The 15,716-nt window shown below is 39.8% G+C and overlaps 2 protein-coding genes across 6 annotated transcripts in view; one reads left to right on the forward strand and one right to left on the reverse strand.

Moving 5' to 3' along the window:
• Window positions 1-4,831: 4,831 nt before the first annotated feature.
• Window positions 4,832-15,716, reverse strand: part of NMU (neuromedin U) — a 41,321-nt gene continuing 30,436 nt past the window's right edge. Inside the window, exons 10-11 of one of the 5 annotated variants that reach the window (XR_014291854.1) lie at window positions 13,468-13,523; window positions 4,832-5,451 (exon numbers count right to left, since the gene is read on the reverse strand). The gene's annotated coding sequence lies outside the window, so the exon portion shown is untranslated. Of the gene's footprint in view, window positions 5,452-6,451; window positions 6,611-13,467; window positions 13,524-15,165; window positions 15,327-15,716 lie in introns of those variants that run through there. The other 4 variants (XR_014291855.1, XM_082603171.1, XM_082603172.1 and 1 more) reach the window with 4 other exon arrangements.
• LOC309793028 (testis-specific Y-encoded-like protein 1) lies at window positions 7,466-13,457 on the forward strand. Its single transcript, XM_082603162.1, is given in 3 exon segments — window positions 7,466-11,075; window positions 11,078-11,403; window positions 11,407-13,457. Coding segments are annotated over 3 exon segments (1,104 nt in total). The 5' UTR covers window positions 7,466-10,405; the 3' UTR covers window positions 11,515-13,457.

Consider the following 15,716-nt stretch of genomic DNA (forward strand, 5'->3'; position numbering starts at 1 on the left):
TCTTTTTCTTTTCTGCTTATATAATTTTTATTGCATACTAGACATTCAGGATGATACATCATAGAAATTTATGATTTTTTATGTTCCTCTAAAGTATGTTGATTTTCATACTTGAAGGCAGTTAACTTGGTTGGACTCAAACATCAAACTACTTCAATTGAAATGGGCAGCAGCCAAAACCTCAGATCAGTTCAGTTCTTTGAGCTTCTAGTGGCTGCTTTTTGCCAGGCACCTTGGGATCTCCTATACACATATGGAGTTTGGCTGACAAATAAGAATTTGTGTGGATTTTACATGCAGAATTTAAGGATCATCCCTTCTGATTTTCCTTTCTGAGACTTCCTCATGATTCTCCCACCACTCTACCAGCCCAGGACTTTGCCCTCCAACATCTCTATTAAAATGGTAGTTTTCTGCCACCCCATGCCATATGATTGTAAAACTCCCTCAACTATATCTAATCTTCTTTTTAAACTATTGTGATAATTTTAAAATATGTTCACAAATTCTTTCACGCACCTTTTTTGAGAGTTGAAGCTTAACCCACTTCCATTGAGTGTACGCTGAACCTGCTGTCTCACGTCTAATAAACTGAGAATATGATAGAAGTGACACTATGTGATTTCTAAGACTAAGTCACAAAAGGCACTGCTGCTGCTTTTTCCTCTCAGTCTCTCTCATCACTTGCTCTGGGGGGAAACCAGTTACCATGTTTTGAGGACACTCAAGCAGCCTGTGTTAGTCTGCTTGGGATGCCATAACAGAATATCACAGACCAGGTGACTTAAATAGAAATTTATTTTCTCACAATTCTGGAGGCTGGAAGTCTAAAATCAAGGTGCCAGCAGGGTTGCTACTGGTGAGAACTCTTCTCCTGGTTTGCAGGAGGCCACCTCCTTGTTGTGTGCTCACATAGCCTTTCCTCTGTGTGTGTGCAAAGAGAGAGAGCATGCTCTAGTGTCTCCTCCTCTTCTTATAAGGATACTGATCCTATCAGCAATGTTTTGTAGTTTTCAGTGTACAAGTCTTTTGCCTCCCTGTTTATGTTTATTCCTGAGTATTTTATTCTTTTTGATGCAATTATACATGGAATTGTTTTCTTAATTTCCTTTCTTATTGTTCATTGTAGTGTACAGAAATGTCTTCATCAAATTTTATGGTCACTTCTTATAGTCTCCTACTCTTTGAAGATAATTTCAATTTGGTCTTTTGTTTTTTTAAACATAATAAGCATAGTTATTTTATATCTGTTTCTGATCATTCAGATAACTGAAGTCTCTGCAAGTCTGTTTTTGTTGGTTCATGCTCATAGTGCCCTGTTCCCTTGTGTGCTTGGTTACTTTTGACTGATTTCTGCTTGATGTCCTTGAAAACTTATCTCCATGAATTCTAACATAAAGATGTCTTCCTGCATGAGGATTTGCTATTTCTTCCAGGTATTTACGAGCACTACAGTATATAACTAATTTATAAAAAATTCACAGTTTGAAGTTTGTTGGATCACCCAGACAATATGCCTTAGGTTGCAATCTATGTGAGAGCTCTCTTGAGCCACAACTTCTTGGGGACAGGTTTTATTGCTTTTCTTTTTCTCCCCTGCTCCACTAGGCATCAAGATGACCTTCCCTGAATTCCTCTAGACATGGGTTTATATCTGGTTCATACTCCTATTAGTTTCCCATGCTTTCATGGACCATACCCTTTGATTCCTTGTCACTCTGTGATTACACCCAGGAACGAACTGCAGATTGCTAAGATGGCCTTGTGGTAAAACTGGCTTTAAAACTCTGGAAATCCATTCACCTGCTTTTCCACTTTCCCTTTGATTTTAGTCTCATCGTTTACTATCACGTTATCTCTGATGCTTTTAAGGAGATAGGTTTTACATTCTAGCCAGCATTTTTACTTGTATTCAGCAGGAGACTTGGTCCAAATAACTGAGCCCTCTATTATCAGAAAATCCAGCAGTCACCTTTTAAAAAACCCTCCCTGCACTTTGCACCCCCTACCTATCTCTCTTTTCTCCTTCCTACTCAAACTTCTTAAAATAATTGTCTGTATATGCTGTAACCACTTCCACCTCCCATTCACTCTTCAATCTACTCCAAATTTGGCTTCTACCTCCAACACTCCTTTCAAAACTGTTCTAGGGTCACCTATGAGCTCCATGTTGTTATTTTCAATGGATTTTCATTGTATTTGATCTCTTAGGCAGAACTGGGGAGAGTTTGGCATTCTTTTCTTGTTAAAACACTCTTTCTTGATATTCATGATATCACATACTTATGGTTTTATTCATACCTCTCCATGACTGCTCTTCCTTAACTGATCTGGGAGTTAGTTGCAATGGGATTTAATAGTAAATGTTGTATACTCTGATCTTCCCTTCACTTTTAGAAATTATTTATGAAATTGTAATAAGAGAAATAGAAATAGGCACCTCAGTCTATTTGATAAAGGTATTATGGCATTTATCATGACACAGTTATATCTGACTCTCTCATTCCCCCACAGTAAGCTCTTTTAGAACAAGTCCACAGCTACACATAAGCACTGAATAACTGGCTATTGAATAAATCAATGAATAAATAAGTGAACAAAGATTAATATGCTGTCATCTCTACTCTCAATTACATTTCAGCCTATTTCTTGAAGAGCAGACAAAAATCAGGACAAATTTGCAATGTTTTTACATAGTGAATAAAATGCACTTGATAGGAATCTATTATTAACACAAAAGGAATATCCTTTAAAATTATATGTAATTTGTGTTCAAAATATCCTAATAAATTATACAGCATAAACGATTACCAAAATTAAATATGTAAGACTAGAAAAATCACAGTGGTTTTAATCTGGGATAGCAGGTGGGAAGAAGCTTTTCTGAAGTTGGAAATGAGAGTTTTACTGATTAAAAAAAGGAAATAAAAGCACAGCCTTCTGCTTAATAATGCAGCTTTAGATAGAGGAGCAACCTTCTTACGAATTAATGGAAGTTTAACAGAGTTTTTGTGATCAGGTAGGATAAACTCCAGGGACAGCTGGTCTTTCTCAAGACAGATGCGACTATTAGGGTTTCCTCTCTGACCTTTTTAAAATGTAGTGGGGCAGGATACTTAAATTTAATTACACTTGGGCTAAAGCTGATGGTCTATTTCTTAAGTCAGAAATAGCGAAGCAGTAAGATTTCCAGGATATAGGTGTGAAACGCAATCCAAAGGCTTTCTCCAGCGACAAACGGAAGTTTTTCTTGAGTGATGAAAAAACGGCGTTCTCTTAGAGGTAATTTGAATTTCTCTCCAATCGTGACAGAGACGCAAGCAAAATTTAGCTCTCACTGAAAACAAATGGTAGAAACTAACCCCTGTAGGCTGCCCTCCCCATCGTGCTCAGCCTCCGGCCCAGCCAGGGACCCCGCTGGGGTGTCCAGGCTCGCCGGAGGCCGCGACTCCCACCTGCATGGTGTTCCGCCTCGCCCCTCACACGCCGGTGTCGTCTAACTCCTGGCGGGGACTCCTGGCTCCGACGTCCCCTCGAAGCCACAAGCGAGCCCGCCGAGGTCCTACCTGTTCCCACTGCCCACGGGGAGGGAGACGGGAGAACAAGGGCCTCTGACGCACGTGCGCCTGGCGCAGCTCTGTTGCCAGGCAACGCGGAGGCGTGGCCTAGGAGGTTGCTGTGGGTACCTTGGGCATTTATCCCAAACAGCGCCTATTCCGTTCGTGATACTGGGGTCAGCATTCCTCCCACCCTTCCCTACACCACCTCCAAAATCACGCGTTGTTTCCGTGTCTACGGCACCCTTCAATCCCTGAGCCCTGTCTTCATGGAGAAGTAACAAAATCCTGGGGAGAGAACTCTTCAGAGTAGAAGTTCTTAACGTGGAACCCATAGCCTGTATTTGGATGGACTTCAGGGGGTGCCTAGCCCCAGCCCTCGATGCACACATAATTGTGTTGTATGTGTAAATTTTGGGGGGTATTTAAGGACCAGAGCTTTCATCAGATTCTCAAATGGCTCTCTGCCGCCACCTTAAAAACCCATTGCCTTAGGAGACAGGAGCTCAGACTTTAGGTAGGAAACCTAGGCAGTTTGGTTCCTTGGTGTTTAGATGAAGGAAAAGGATGTTTACTGGGAGCTGCCAGGAACATGAGGAAAACATATGATGTTATTGCCAAAGAAGTTTATACCCATGGTCACAAAGATGCGAAAAGATTTGGAAAAGAAGAAAAAATGTTTTTAGTGACACAGTTTTAAACTCGGGCTCAGCATTGGACTACTCCATCTGTAGTGCCCAGTTAATATAAATCGTACACTCCTAATAGCCTATATGTTTTATTTGTGTGTAAAATATTAATATTAAATATAAAATATTTTAAAACATCACACTATTTTTGTAACCATGTTTTGTTTTCTTCTTTTTCTCATTCCCCTCCTCCTCCTCTCCCCACCCCCCCTTCCTCCCTCATTCCCCTTCTACTCCTCCTCTTTCTTCTTCTTCTCCTTCTTCTTCTTTTTAATATCAGAGGAGCCCCCCAAAATGTAAGTCGCCCAAGTCTCTCTAGATTTCTGACAGGCCCTGGGAGCTGCTGCTTGAATTAGCAGTCAACTCCCTTTCTTATTTTGACAATCTAAAATCCAGGCTAGTTGAATTACTGTGCATAGCACTAGCTAACACTGCCTATGCATTTAGAGCTTTAGAGCTCTTTTGTTACCGAATTAAGTCCTATGGACCCTGCTCAGCCCCTAGCTGGGCAATAGCTCTCTGCCTTGGCGGGGGGAGGGTTCTTTTTCCATTCACATTCGAGCAGCCAAATAATGAAGCCAAAGCTGAGATCAACACAGCACAAGCTTTATTCAGTGGCCAAAGAATGGAGACGCAGGAACTGAGTTCACAGATCTACTTCTTGCCCACGTGTCCAGAGGGCTTTAATTTTAAAGAGTAAAGACAAAGGGAGGAGGAGTGAGGTTAATGATGGGGAGGCATATGCATTAGTCTACTGGGGAAGAGGCAGAGTTTTTTCCAAGGGAATGGAGTGCCACCTCTTTTTATCCTTTTTTGGTCCTTAATATCCAGTCTTGGCCACCAGTAGGTATGTCATTTAATATGCAAATGTAGTAAAATCAGCATATAATGAGATTCAGGGTCTGTTGGAGATCAGATCTGTCACCATCTTCGTCCTAGCTGATTCCATCTGGTTTTTGTTTGTTTGTTTGTAGCTTCCTTTTTTATTTCTGGACCCTTTAACGATTTATGTTAACTCTTGCTGAAAGTGGGGGTTGGCAGGTTTTGAGCAAAGACCTGGAGCAGCTCTGGCAACATTCTCTTGTCTCAAGTCTGCATCGCATCAAGGTAATTCATTTTTTAAAGAAGATACTTTTTGTTCTCTTCTGCTCCTTCTTTCTCATGTTCTTCATGTGGGTTGACAAGAAGTGAAATTCAGGGACTCTCTTAGAAAAAAGCATAATTTAAGCTATAATCAGGGGTCATCATTAGTAAGACAAAGGCTTGTTAGATACTCTGAAGAATGTAAGAACTAATCCTACCCACACAGAGAGCCAGCCTTCTCTAATCAGCCAGCAACCGGCTGGTAGAGTAGGCGGTTATCCAAGAGGCCAGGTCAGAAGGGAAAATCCAGGGGAATCTGAAGGGAAAACCCAGGGGAACCTGAAGGGAGAGAATCTCAACATCCATATGAGGTTAACTGTGCCCACTAGACACTGATTTGATGTAAAAAGTTCACCCACTGTGTTCATGATTCTCTACTAGTAAGATTGCATTCTTTCTGGACAAGGCTGGTTGCCTTTCAGATCCTGCAAGGTGAAACAACTAGATAACTATTAAGAACCTACTGTATAGCATAGAGAACTCTACTCAATACTCTGTAATGACCTATACAGGGTAAGAATCTAAAAGAGAGTGGATATATGTATATGTATAACTGACTCACTTTGCTGTACAGCAGAAACTAACACAACATTGTAAATCAACTATACTCCAATAAAAAAAAAAGATAAACTTAATACTACTACTTGGTAGAAAAAGCTGGCCTCCTGTTATGTTAGTAGCAATAAGACATCTATTTTACAGTGTATATATCAGAACTTGTTTATTGGACTATTGGATGGATCATGGCCAAATCCTCCAACTAGTATAGTTTTAGTTGGTATTCATGTTCTAAGATTGTTAGCTATTTGGCATTCTGGTATTTTGTAAGAGCTGGTGATTTTGTCACTGAAGAAATCCAAATAGAATAAACTAAAATCACTCATCAAAACTCAGCTCTACTAACTGCCTTTAATAAAAATATCAAAAGAGCATTGTATATGAGTACCATCAACAGCCTCAAGGATCTAAGGAACATAATTATTCACAGCTTTATTATACACTATCTATCATTACAACACTAAGAAAAAATATTTTAAGAAGCTTTTTTAATTTTCAACAAATTAAACATTTACAATCTCAATCAACTTTTACTGAGAATGCTTACAACACAGGGATTCTCAAACATGTTAAACTTAGCAAGGGTTTTTTTTCAGAAGAAAAAAAAAAAGTCAGTACATCTTGTATTCCATAGCATTGTTTCTGCAGAAAATAGCTGGCATTCTGTTAAAAAAAAATTGAATTTAGATTCAGGTATAAACAGGTATATTAATGTATGTATATAATGAGCATATATACAAGTCTATATACACTTCCTTTATATATAGACATTTCTATAAATATTTTGTCATGTATGACAAAGTTGACATCTGAGGTATTTCTCAGCTATTCTTCAACCTGCATGTTTTTAATTATCATTTAATCTCTCTCTGATGAAGTGCTTATTCTGTATGCCAGTATTTTCCAAAGTTTTACAAAAATTATTTAACTGTATAAAAGTAGTTTCCTAAAGCTCATTGATGCCAATAAGATTTATGAATATGTTGCAGTTATTCCTCATGTATTTGTGACTAAATCATCCTATTTTATACCTAACCATAGTCTGAATAAATATAAGTCATCAGGACAGAGTAAGATCTCAGATAATCAGATGAGAAAAACAAAGAAAAATTATTATTGAAATGTTTCTCTATTGACAAGATAAAATGAAATCCTGAGTGAATTAGTATATGTGGGCCCTAATCTTGGAAACAATCCAAATAAAGCTATTTTTCTCAGTTTCAGAGAGAATTTTTTGCTAACTTGATCAAATCATGGATTAAATTCCATTTCACATTTATGAGCACTCTAACACTTAGTTTAGTGTTAAAATCAGACATTTTTTCCATTTAGTATTAAACTATTTTTGCTCACATTTTATAAAATGCCTCAACATTTGTAATATTATAAAATACAGTTCTTTTCCATTAACTTTTTGTTCTTAGTTCCTTGAAACAAGAAAAATTAGGAATATGATTGTTCATATTCTTTTTTAAAAAATAAATAAATTATTTATTTATTTATTTATTTATGGCTGTGTTGGGTCTCTGTTGCTGCACATGGGCTTTCTCTAGTTGGCTACTCTTTGTTGTGGTGCACAGGCTTCTCATTGCGGTGGCTTCTCTTATTGTAGAGCACAGGCTCTAGGCACGCGGGCTTCAGTAGTTGTGGCACATGGGCTCAGTAGTTGTGGCTCACGGGCTCTAGAGCACAGGCTCAGTAATTGTGGCTCACAGGCTTAGCTGCTCTGCAGCATGTGGGATCTTACTGGACCAGGGGTCGAACCCGTGTCCCCTGCATTGGCAGGCAGATTCTTAACCACTGAGCCACCAGTGAAGCCCTGCTCATATTCTTGATGTGAACATAACAAGCCTTTGTTGAAACATGAGTTAATACCAAATATAGTTTGAAAATTCAAGTTCATAATTATGCCCCATGAGAACATAAAATTTTTTCTTCATTTTTCCAATATTTGTATCTTTTATTTCTTTCTTGTCTGAGTTGGCTAATGTATAAGAACTACATGAAATAAAAGAGAACAGAGCATCTTTGTTTTGTTTCGGATGTTAATAGAAATACTCTAAAATGTTTTACTATCAAGCCTTCTACTGACTTTGTTTCAGACCATTATATAAATATTGTTAATAAAGATTCATCTCTTTCTACAGGATCTTCTTTGAAAACATTAGAAATTGACATGGAACTTTACCAAAAGCATCTACAGGCATACCTCAGAGATACTGCAGGTTCAGTTCCAGTGAATATCTCAATAAAGCAAGTCATACAAATTTTTTAGTCTCCTGGTGCATATAAAAGTTATGTTTACACTATACAATAGTTTTAAGTGCACAGTAGCTTTATGTCTAAAAAGACCAATGCACATACCTCAATTTAAAAATATTTTATTGTTAAAAATTGCTAACCATCAACTGAGCCTTCAGAGATTCGTAATCTCTTTGCTGGTGCAGGGTCTTGCCTAGATGTTAATGGCTGCTGAGGGATCAGGGTATTAGTTGCTAAAGGCTGGGGTGACCGTTACAATTTCTTAAAATAAGACAACAATGAAGTCTGCCACATTGATTGACTCTTCCTTTCAGGGACAATTTCTCTGATAGCATGCAATGATGCTGTTTGATGGCATTTTACTCATAGTAAAACTTCTTTCAAAATTGGAGTCAATCCTCTCAAACCCTGCTGCTGCTTCTTTGTTTTTCTTTTTGGCTGCACCAAGCGAGCGGCATGCAGGACCTTAGTACCCTACCAGGGATCGGACCTGCACTCCCTGCAGTGAAAGCGTGGAGTCTTAACCACTGGACCCCCAGGGAAGTCCCCCTGCTGCTGCTTTATCAACTAAGTTTATGTAATATTCTAAATCCCTGTCATTGAAATTGTTGTCATTTCAACAATTTTTACAGCATCTTCATTGGTGTAGATTCCGTCTCAAGAAACCACTTTCTTTGCTCAGCCATAAGAAGCAATTGCTCATCTGTTAAAGTTTTATCGTGAGATTATAGCAATTCAGTCACATCTTCAGGCTCTGCTTCTAATTCGAGTTCTCTTGCTATTTCTACCACATCTGTAGTTGCTTCCTCCCCTGAAGTCTTGAACCCTCAAAGTCATCCATGAGGTTTAGAATCAGCTCTTCCAAACTCCTGTTATTTTAACCTCTTCCTATGAATCAAAATGGTATCTAGAATAATGAACCCTTTCCGAAAGGTTTTCAATTTATTATACTTTGCCTAGATCCACTGGAGGAATCACTATCTATGGTAGCTATCACCTTACACAATGCATTTCTTAAATAATAAGACTTGAAGGAATTATTCCTTGATCCATGGGATGTTGTGTTAGGAGGCTTGAAAACAATCTCACTGTACATCTCCATCAGAGTACCTGGATGACCAGATGCATTGTCAATGAGCAGTAATATTTTGAAAGGAATATTTTTTTCTGAGCAGTAAGTCTCGATACTGGGCTTAAAATAGTCAATAAACTTTGTTGCATAAGATATGCTGTCATCTAGCCTTTGTTTTTCCATTTTTAGAGCACAGGCAGAGTAAATTCAACATAATTCTTAAGGGCCCTAGGGTTTTCTGAATGGTAAGTGAGCATTGGCTTCCACTTACAGTCACCAGCTGCGCTAGCTCCTAACAAGAGTCAGCTTGTCCTTCAAAGCTTTGAAACCAGGCAGTGACTTCTCTCTAGCTTTGGAAGTCCTAGATGGCATCTTCTTTCAATAGAAGGTGGTTTTGTCTACATTGAAAATCTGTTGTTCAGTGTAGCCACCTTCATTAATTATCTTAGCTAGATCTTCTGGATTTCGCTACAGCTTCTACATTGGCATTTACTGCTTCAACTTGAACTTTTATGCTATGAAGACAGCTTCTTTCCTTGAACCTCATGAAGCAACCTCTACTAGCTTCAAACTTTTCTTCTGCAGCTTCCTCAACTCTCTCAGCCTTCACAGAATTGAAGAGAGTTAGGGCCTTGCTCTGGATTAGGCTTTGGCTCAAGGGAACATTGTGGCTGGTTTGATCTTTTATCCAGACCACTGAAATGTTCTCCATATCAGCAATAAGGCTACTTCAATTTCTTATTCACGTGTTCACTGGAGTGGCACTTTTAATTTCCTTCAAGAACTTTTTCTTTGCATTCACAACGTGGCTGTTTGGCACAAGGGGCCTAGCTTTTGGCCTATCTCGGCTTTTGACATGCCTTCCTCACTAAGCTTAATCATTTCTAGTTTTCAATTTAAAATGAGAAGACAGCGGCGGGTTTTCGCCGAGCGCGACTTCTGCGGGGAAAAACAGACGGTGCCCTGACGTTTGTCTGGCTGCTGCCGACGGGAGAGGCCCGGATGGGGTCGAGAGGACGCCTCTCCCTGAAACCCACAGTCTCACCGTCCCCGACCGTGCCCCCGGAGACCCGGATTCTCCCAGGTGCCTGAAGCTCCGTGAGGAAACCGAGGCGTCACAGGTGATGGTGGAGACGGGTGAGGGGAGCTTCGAAGCCGTCGCGCTCCCACCGTCCCAGCTTCCAGAGGAGCGGGGCGCCCCCCGCGCTGCTCCCGCAGATCCGGTCTGTGACGGTAAGCCCCAGATCGGAGGCGGTAGGGATGGCGGTTACGTAGCGCCCGAAGCGGGGCAAGAGCAGACTCCGCCTCCCAGGGAGAGACTGGAAACGGCGTTTGTATCCCTGGCGACGGACGGCAGCCGGGGAAATGGCGGCCGGCGGGGAGAGCCGCGGGGCCCGGGTGGGGAGAAGCCCCTAGAAACCTGTGGCGCGGAGAGGTTCGGATCTGAGCTGATGGCGGAGGCGAAGGCTGAGGAAGTGAAGATTGAAGAGGGCCCCCTCTTCTCAGTCGCAGTGGATGAGGAGGTGGCGGAGAAGGAAGGAGTGAAGGAGGGGGAGGGAGTAGAGCAGGAGATGGAGATGGAGGAGAAGCCAGTAGGTGAAGAAATAGAAATGGTGGAGAATAGAGTGGTGGGGGAGGCAGGGCACCGGCCGCTGCGTCTGGATCTCCGCATGAACCCTCTGGAGGCCATCCAGCTGGAGCTGGACACTGTGAATGCTCAGGCTGACCGGGCCTTTCAGCAACTAGAACATAAATTTGGACGGATGCATCGACACTACCTGGATCGGAGGAACTACTCATTCAGAATATCCCGGGCTTCTGGGTCACTGCCTTTCGGAATCACCCCCAGTTGTCCCCCATGATTAGGGGCCAAGATGCAGAGATGTTAAGATACATAACCAATTTGGAGGTGAAGGAGCTCAGGCACCCTCGAACAGGCTGCAAGTTCAAGTTCTTCTTTCGAAGAAACCCCTATTTCCGAAATAAACTGATTGTCAAGGAATATGAGGTCAGAGCCTCTGGCCGAGTAGTGTCTCTTTCCACTCCAATCATATGGCGCCGGGGCCGTGAACCCCAGTCCTTCATTCGCAGGAACCAAGAGGTCGTTTGCAATTTCTTCACCTAGTTTTCACACCACAGCCTTCCAGAGTCTGACAGGATTGCTGAGATTATCAAAGAGGACCTGTGGCCAAATCCACTGCAATACTACCTGCTGCGTGCAGGAGTCCATTGAGCCAGACGTCGCCCAATAAGGGAGCCAGTGGAGATCCCCAGGCCCTTTGGGTTCCAGTCTGGTTAAACTTTGCCCTTGGTAATGTTCCTGCATAAAGTCCCTTTCCGCCCCTTGCTGGACCTGTGCTTGGGCAACAGAAATGGGTATGCCTTCTACATTTTTTTTACTCCCCTTTCTTTTCCTGACATTTCTGCAGCCTTTTTCCCTTGGACATTCAGTTCCCTCAGCCTCAAGATTGAGAGTATCATGACCACGCTCCACCACTTCCACATGTGCATTAATATCACATGCTGCATTAATATCACATGCATATTCATGCTGCATGAATCAATCCATGATTCACAGCACTCCTAAGCCAAGTTTGTGATGATGTAAATTGCACTGCCTTTATCTGCACTACTTGGACCCGTTTGTTCTCAGGGCCTCCGGTCTGCCTCTTATACCTGGAGTTCTAGATTTGTCTAGGAGCCCATTCTACCCGCTTTGCTCTGCAGTACAGGCATATAGCCTGTGGACAGTTGTGGGCCTTTAATGATATCAAGGGAGAACAGCAGTGGACCACTTGGCCTGTATCATTTATGTGACTCCATTGCTCTTCTTGTGCCTCTGGTCACCACCTGTCGCTGTCTGCTACTGGCTGTGCCCTTGGCTGCTACCTACTGGATGAACATCTTCTAGACCATTGTCAGCCCCACTCTGGTTTCTGGTAAACAGTCTCCAGGTTTCCTGCCGGCACACAAAAGACCTTCCATTCTTCTCCCCAAAAGACCTCTCCTCTATTCCTCACCCCCACCCCCCTTCCCTCCACTTCCATCATCCAGAACCCTATTAACTGTCAGGCAAGTGGTTGAGGTGACAAGTTAGACTTGTCCTTGTGGCAGGATGGTCTAAGGCTGGTGTCCATTCAAAGTACCAGGCTTTCTCAGCCTCAACTAGTGAATTCAGCCAAAACCTAGGTACCTCTTTGTGCCTCCTTTTCTCATCGGGAGCGTGATTAAGTGCCAGGGTGGCAGTACACTTTCTCCATTGTCTCTCTCATGGCTCTTAAAAGAAGTGATAGCTCATAAACATCTGCAGTATCAGGTCTTTTAATTTGGCTCTCCATTATTTCCAGAGACAGGTGTCTTGTGTAATAGACTACCAGAGCTCTTATTTCCCTCTGCTTTCTTCCCTATCCTCTACCCACTTTAGCAACATCTAGAGGGTTTAAAGGGAGACAGATTTATTAGATTAAATGAAAAGCGATATCTAGGCCCTAATGGATGGAAGAACTAAAGATACTGTGATGGGTGCCCAAAGCATGGGAAACTAAACAGAAGACCACAGGCAAAAATGAGCCAGGAAAAATTGGGCCTAAAATTTAGACTGAGAGCCTTCAAGGAAGGTTCTCTCTGTCAGTGGTGATGAGAGAAGTTATTTTTCTCAGGATAAACATGGGAGAATTGAAGGGTGTTGGAATGTTAAATATGTTGTCTAGAGAAGAGATCTTTAAAGAAATGCAACACAACTTTGCTTTCTCTCGTTTTCATTTGACTGACTTTATGAGGAGGATTAATACTGTGTCTTTTATTTCACTAGTATTTAGTAAATCCTGTTATGTTATTTCTGCTTACTGGGAAAATTGAGCTGTACAGGCTTTATTTTGCTTTCAGTTGGGAACATTTGGAACAGTCTTATTTTCCTATATGATATAGAGACTTAAATGAATATCTATAGTGGATTTCAACTTGTTTCTGTTAAAACTGTATCCTTAGAAATATAATTTGAATAACTTGTTCTTGTCATATTATTAAGACTTTGGAAATTGTTGTCTTCGTGGAAAAATAACTTACTAAAAATGTGTGGCTTAATTGTCTTGATAATTTGCCCAGTTAACAACTTAATAACTGATGTGTCTCTTTTCCTAAGTAGCATAAATACTTGTGAGGTTGCTCTGTCTCTTTGAAAGTATACCATTGATATATTGGTCTTTCCTTATATGCATGATGGTAAAATAAAAGCATGTTACTCTGCAAAAAAAAAAAAAAAATTTAAAATGAGAGACGTGTAACTCTTCCTTTTACTTGAGACCTTAGAGGCCATTGTAGGATTATTAACTGGCCTAATTTAAATATTTTTGTGTCTCAGGGAATAGGGAGGGCTGATGAGAGGGAGAGTGACCATGGAATGGCTGGTTAGTGGAGCAGTCAGAACACACACATTTATCAATTAAGTTTGCCATCTTACATGGGCGTGGATCATGGCACCCCAAAACAATTTCAATTGTAATATCAAAGATCACTGATCACAGATCACCATAACGAATATAATGATAATGAAAAAGTTTGAAATATTTTAAGAATTACCAAAATGAGACATAAGACACGAAATGAGCAAATGCTTTTGGAAAAAACAACACTGATAGATCTGCTCAACACAGGGTTGTCACAAACCTTCAAATTGTAAAAAACATAATATCTGTGAGGCACAATAAAGCAAAGCGCAGTAAAATGGAGGTATGCCTGTATTGAGTTGATTGTATAATTTTTCTTTTAATGGTGAAAATATTTTCATAGACTTTCTGATACTGAACCATCTTAGTTGCTGGAAGGTACTTCACTTCATGGGGTCATATAATTCTTTCAATGTATTGCTGAATACTATTTACTAATATTTCTTTTAAATGTTTGCATTGATATTTATAAACAGGATTGACCTACAGCTTCCTTTCTTATGCTAACTTCGTAAGGTTTTGATATTAGTATTTGCTGACTTCATAAAAATATTTTGAAATTTTTCTTCCTTCTCTGAGCTGGAAAAATCCGAAATTTCTTGTCCTAGTACTCTTGAGGGGAGAGTTTCTAGATAACATTCTCGATTTTTTTGCCAAGGCCATCAGTATGCTTAGATTTTTTTTTTTCTTTTTTCTGAGGTCAATTTTGGTAGCGTCTACTGTGTTATATATTCTCCATTTTATCTAGGTTTTCAAACTGATGGGCACAGAGATTTGAAAAGTACTCTTATGATTCCCATTTCTTCTGTATCTGTTTTAATTTCCCTCTTTTCATTTGTATTTTTTTATATTTATGGTTTCTTCTTTTCATTGATTAGGCTAGGAAAATTAGGATAGTTTGTTTCATTTTTTATAAAGAATAAGAATTTTGGTTTATTTACCAATTGTTGTATTTTACTATTTTATAATCAATTAATTTCATCTTTCATTTTATAATTTTCTTCCTCTCCTTTCCTGAGGTTCACCTTGTTGTTCTTTTTAACTTAATGACAAATTCCTAATTCACTCACTTTTTCTTGCTTGATAGTGTTTAAAGCCTTAAATTTTCCACTAAATATGGTTTTGTCAGAGTCCCATAAGTTTTAACATGTAGTGTTTTCATTATCTTCATTTTCTGGATATTGTATAATTTTGGTGTTATCTTCTTTAGTTGGAAATAACGTGTTTTGATTTTCGTTTCTATGAGAAAATATTAAGAATTTTATGTTCTTAAGCTAAATATGTATGTATTAAAGGGTTGAGATAAATTATATGAATGAAATATTTGCAAAAATATGTTCAGCGTAGAATCTGCATTGAGGATTACATAAAGTTAGTAGAATATAGTTTTATTTCTGTGGTGTAAATTTATCAGTGTGCATTTGCATTTAATTTTAAAATTCATTGCCTAATAAGATATTAAGATTAACATATTTATTAAATGTGTAGGGCCATTCAATAGCTACTAAGTGTCTACTGTATCTCCAGCATTGAGGTGGAAACTCTGGGAGTCCCAAAGTAAAAGTCATACTTTCATGTCTTTCCACATTTTCTTAGTTCTCTGGAAATGGTAAATCACAACTCTTATAAAGAATCTTTGAATATAGGTCATTTGGAAGTCAGAAATGCATCCAGTCTGTAAGTTATGACCCACTATTGTGGACACTGATTACCAAAATAAGAACATGATCCCTGACACATTCTACTTGCACAGTAAATGATGATTAGGTCAGTGTCTGCAAAACTGATGACAACTATTGTGACACAGTGTGAGGAATGCATGACATGGGCAAAGCAAATCTGGCCCTAAAATACTAGCATTTTCCGTCATATGAAGTCCTCACAGCCTCTATATTTGCAGTATTTATATAGAATATTAATGTACACATACAATCAAATAATAGAAATAAACTGAGCATAGGTTAACTTGTGAAGATCTGAAAATGACAGA

This window comes from Mesoplodon mirus (assembly GCF_964341445.2).
Source record: "Mesoplodon mirus genome assembly, chromosome: 2".
In the NCBI taxonomy this organism is placed as follows: Eukaryota; Metazoa; Chordata; class Mammalia; order Artiodactyla; family Ziphiidae; genus Mesoplodon; species Mesoplodon mirus.